Source organism: Mandrillus leucophaeus, unplaced genomic scaffold, assembly GCF_000951045.1.
Source record: "Mandrillus leucophaeus isolate KB7577 unplaced genomic scaffold, Mleu.le_1.0 Scaffold946, whole genome shotgun sequence".
Taxonomy (NCBI): Eukaryota; Metazoa; Chordata; class Mammalia; order Primates; family Cercopithecidae; genus Mandrillus; species Mandrillus leucophaeus.
In genome coordinates, this window is record NW_012110319.1 from 343,808 (window position 1) to 348,835 (window position 5,028).

The 5,028-nt window shown below is 53.7% G+C and overlaps 1 protein-coding gene across 2 annotated transcripts in view; it reads right to left on the reverse strand.

The window, feature by feature from the left end:
• IQSEC2 (IQ motif and Sec7 domain 2) overlaps positions 1 to 3,215 on the reverse strand; it is a 49,973-nt gene extending 46,758 nt beyond the window's left edge. For both annotated transcript variants that reach the window (XM_011970358.1, XM_011970359.1), the window contains exons 1-2: positions 3,097 to 3,215; positions 1,022 to 1,117 (exon numbers count right to left, since the gene is read on the reverse strand). In XM_011970358.1, coding sequence (XP_011825748.1) covers positions 1,022 to 1,117; positions 3,097 to 3,122 — 122 coding nt within the window. In that variant the 5' untranslated portion in view covers positions 3,123 to 3,215. The remainder of the gene's footprint in view (positions 1 to 1,021; positions 1,118 to 3,096) is intronic.
• Positions 3,216 to 5,028: the final 1,813 nt, after the last annotated feature.

Genomic DNA, 5,028 nt, shown 5'->3' on the forward strand with positions numbered 1-5,028 from the left:
CCGGCTAATTTTTTGTATTTTTAGTAGAGACAGGGTTTCACCGTGTTAGCCAGGATGGTCTCGATCTCCTGACCTCGTGATCTGCCCGCCTTGGCCTCCCAAAGTGCTGGGATTACAGACGTGAGCCACCGCGCCCGGCCAATTTGTAGTATTCTCACTGACATTTATTCTAAAGAGTCTATAAATTCCACTCTTATTTCCTCTTTAGCACAAGTATTTTTAAACTTCCAAATGGGGAGGAGGGCCTAGCCTTTTTGCTGTTGCTGTTAATATTTCCTTTTATTGAGTTGTAATTAGAAAACATAAAATAGGTTTTCTAATTAATTTAGAAATAATGTTCTCCAGCCAGGCGTGGTGGCTCATGCCTGTAATCCCAACACTTTGGGAGGCCGAGGCGGGTGGATCACGAGGTCAGGAGTTCGAGACCAACTCTGGCCAACATGGTGACACCCCATCTCTACTAAAAGAAAAATATAAAAATTAGTTGGGTATGGTGGCACATGCCTGTTATCCCAGCTACTCGGGAGGCTGAAGCAGGACAATTGCTTGAACCCAGGAGGCAGAGACTGTAGTGAACTGAGATCACGCCACAGCACTCTAGTCTGGGCGACAGAGCAAGACTCCATCACGGGGAAAAAAAAAAAAAGAAAGAAATAACGTTCTCCAAAGATATGGGCAGATTGTTCCCTCTGCCTAACCGCCCTTCCTCAGTCTATCCAACTGGCAAACTCCTATTCATCCTTTAAAAAAGCTGGAATTTCACATAGTCTAGGACCAACCACTCAGGCCTCTTGGGGCAGGTCTCTAGGGAAGGATTGTTTTAAGGAAGGACAAACTACAGATAGATCCTGAATGTCCTCTTTGGTCTCCTGACCTGATCTCCCAGGCACTCTCCTCATACACTCTGACACCCATTCCACAGGCACAGCGGGGGCTCAGGGAGGTGGGAGGGGCTGGCAATGACACTGTATATTTGCCTGGAAGGAGGAGGAATTGGGGGAGGGATGGGTCTAGCTCTTACCTGCTCTCTGCCAGCCTGCCTGAGGGGGTAAGCTTCATGGAGTCAAGGACCTGAGTAGGACAGCAATACTGGTGTAGAGTATGAGACGCTGTGGACCTGAGAGACAGCAAGAGACAGAGAGAGAGACAGAGAGAGAGACAGGGAGGGAGGGAGGGAGGTGGCAGGGTGGGCGATGGGGGCAAGAAGGTGAGAGAGTGAGTGTGGGAGGGGAAAAGGGAAGGCTGGGAGGAATGGAGGATGGGAAATGGAAGAGGAGGGGTGGGAGGCAGGGAGGGAGGAAAGGAAGGAAGATAAGAAGGGAGAAAGGAAAAGAGGAAGGGAGAGAGGGAGGAAGATAGGGAGAGAGGAAGGAAGGAAGGAAGGAGGGAGGGAAGGAAGGGAGGGAGGGAGAGAGGAAGGAAAGAAGGAAGGAAGGAAGGGAAGGAAGGAAGAGGAAGGAAGGAAAGAAAGGAAGGAAGGAAGGAGGAAGGAAGGAAGGAGGAAGGAAGGAGGAAGGAAGGAGGAAGGAAGGAAGGAAGGAAGGAAGGAAGGAAGGAAGGAAGGAAGAAAAAAAGAAAAAAACCACAAAGTCAAGAAAGAGAGGACGGCACTCGAACCACATACAGAACACAATGACAACAGGGGGCAGTGAAGACGAAAGAGCCGGGCTGGGCCTCCTGTGTTCCAGGTGACTCCGTGGGGACCTCAGCCACAGAAACGCTGGGACACCACAGCAGGGAAGGGGGAAGGCAGCCCTCCTCACACCAGACGCCACAGGGGTAGGGAGGACGGCAGGGGAAGGGGGGATGAAAGAGAGGGGGGAAAGATGCATGGGGGCTCCCCTGAGAGAAGACCGCTCACAGAAAGGGAGGAAGGGATGGAGGAAGGAGAGGCTCTGGGCCCAAAGAAGGGGGAGAACCCAGGTGGGTGGGTAGGGGGAACACTGAAGGAAGAGAGGGAGAGAGACAGAGAGAAACCGAAAGAGACAGAAAAGGAGAAAGACAGAGAAAGAGGAAGACAGAGAAAGGGCGAGACAAAAGACACAGAGAGAAGCCAGAGAGAGGCAGAGAGCACCAGAGCAGAGGAGGGTGAGGACGGAGGAGGCTGACAAGGTCTCAGTGGTCTTGGTGACAGGATGGGACTCAGGGCTGAGTGGGTGAGGCAGAGGATGGGGTGGTTCCAGGTAGGAATCTTTTTGCTTTGAAGGCCAATGCTTTACCCCCCCACCCCAAGGCAGGGCCCACACTCCACCCCTGATGCTGCGCCCCCACCACCCCTAGTGCAGGGTCCAAAGACCCCTCCACCTTGTGCCTCCTGCGATTAAAGTCCAGAGAATGGCCAAGGGGAGGAGGAGGCACAGCAGGGCAGGGAGGCTGAGGGCCTGGTCCCTGCCCTACCCAGTGCAGTGCAGATGCCAGAGGTGTGCCAGTCAGCCGGAGCCAGAGCAAGCTGGGAGTGCAGCCGACCTCTCCAGGTCAGCCAGCCCCTGTCCCCCACAAGCCCATAGAGGCAGACTGTGGTCAGGGCCTGGCCATTCAAAAGCCCATGTAAAAGCCAGGAGACGTGGCCAGGCCAGCTGTGAATTCGAGGATGTCCAAATCTGAGAACCTTACAGAGAATCTTTGAATCTGAGACTCTTCTTATCGAAGGTTCTGAATTAATCATCATCAGGGCGACGGCTTCTCAGGTGCCAGTCTCCAACCCAAGTCCTTGACTCATTATCTCTTTTGAATCGGAGACTCAGAGACCCTTAGGCTGCTGGAATGTTGGTGTTAGAATCTCAGAGGCCTCAAGCCTGGAGCCCTGCAGTGCCTCGCACACAAGGTTAGTAGAGCAGGGGTAGGAGCCAAGCTCACTCCTCACAGGCCACAAGCTGTGCTGCTTAGGGTTCCAGGGTTCTTCCAGAGCTGGGCACTTGGATGCCCATGGGCTCTCCCACTTGAACTGGCTCCCTCCCCCAGGCCAAAGGCCTCTCAGAGTCCAAGAAGGGAGCCAGGAACCAGGAAGCCAGGAGGCTGCTGAATCAGCAGCCCAGGGACTGGGTCCAGGTCTGGGCAGGAAGGGAGGGGGCCAGGCTGCGGGGCCCAGGTTCCTACCTGCTGCTCCTCCCGGGGGGCTCCATGGGTCTTGACCTGTCCCAAGGGCAGGCCCCCTGGCCTACCCGGTGTCTCCACCGTGTCACCACCCCCTCCTCCCCAGCCCTTCCCTAGAAGGAGGAACCAAGAAGGCGGGGCCAGGCCAGCTGGGCTGCCGGCCAGATTGCAACTGGAAACTTTGCTCCTTTCCCTACTCCTCCAGGAGGGCTGGGAACCCCACCGAAGAGGAAGCGGCCTGGAGAGCTCTCAGTCCCTCCTCTGGGCCAAACCCCAGGCTGGGCTCCCTCAGTGCACCTCTGCTAGAATCTCCCCACGCACCCCATCAAGTTTGTATCGCTGGCTCTATTCTCCTGAACAGAAAATTGAGATGGAGAGAGGTGAAGTAATACTGCTGGTAAGTGGCAGAACTCCAATATCAAGACCCGGTTTGGCTATTCCCAAACCTGGAATCTGCCCCTTCAGCCATATTGCTACCTTGTGAATACAGAAACCTTTCCATAGACGCTTTTCACAAATATCCTTCTTTTCAGCACAGTTAAAGAGACTATGTTTAGGAGTTGTTCTGGGACTCTGCGTATTAAGTAAAATTCAAATCACCCATTTTGGGGTATCAAGATGGGGCCCCAGTCAATATTCTTTCCCACTGCAATAAGCTCTCACTCTTCTGTGTTGTCTTCTAGACTGGCTGAGAGAAATGCTTCCTGAAGAGAAGACAGAAAATCAAAAGAAATGCCAAGAGGCTGTTCTTCCAAGGAACTGCCCAGCCTGATTTTACGGATGGGGAAATTGAGGCCTGGAGAGAAGGGTCTTACTAAAGTTCATGCAGCAAGTCAGAGTAGACTCCAGGTGCCGTGGCTCCCTGCCTGCCTGTTACAGCAACCTCTCTGTCCTCCACACGGGCGGGACTGGAGAAAGGAGAGAGTTTTTCAGCTTTGAAGGATGTAGGGCTGCTGAGAATATCACAGGTCCAGCTCAAAGTGCTCCTGTCCTTTCACAGCCCTGGAGCCCAGGCCCCTGGCTGTTCTGAGCAGAAGGCGGCCCTGGGAGGGGCCAGGGGGCCAGTGATCTAGAAGAAATAGAAGCTGACAGGCAACAGGCCAGCCTTCCTGCCTCCCTGCTGGGGCAGCTGGTTCCTCTCAAGAAAGCCAAAGCTACTGAGAGAGAGAGGCCCTCCGGACCACCACAAGGTTGGCATCTGTGGGTCCTTGGTGGCCTCCTCTCCCTCTGCCCACCCCTCAAAGCCCTGGTCCTCAGGGCTCTAGCCTTAGCCCCTGCTTTTTTTTTTTTTTTTTTTAAACTCTCCTTGAGGAACTCTCCTAGCTCCTGCAGCAGCTTCACCTTGTGCCCATTTGTACTTATTGCCCTAAGAGCTGAACCCTCTTGACCTGGCAGGAGCCGAGAGACATTAAGTGTAGTGCTGGGCCGGGTGCAGTGGGTCATGCCTGTAATCCCAGCACTTTGGGAGGCCGGGGGCAGTGGGACGGGTGGGGAGCGGTGGATCACCTGAGCTCGGGAGTTTGATACCAGCCTGGGAAACATGGCAAAACCCTGTCTTTACTAAAAATACAAAAATTAGCCAGGCGTGGTGACGCACACCTGCAGTCCCAGCTACTTGGGAGGCTCGCTTGAGCCCCAGAGGTGGAGGTTGCAGTGAGCTGAGATCACGCTGCTGCACTCCAGCCTGGGTGACAGAGCAAGACCCTGTCCAAAGAAAAAAAGAAAAGAAAAGAAAAAAAAGAAAGTGTAGTGGTAGCTTTAAGGGATGATGCTGTGTGACTTTGGGTAAGCCCCTTTCCCTCTCTGGTGAGACAAAGAACCTACACTTTGGTGCCTGGTAAAGCTGGGTACAAGTCCTCGCCCTATCACTTTTTAGCTGGGTAAGCCCTCTGAAGCTCAGTTTGCTCATCTATAGGAGAGGAGTGGCAATTCCTA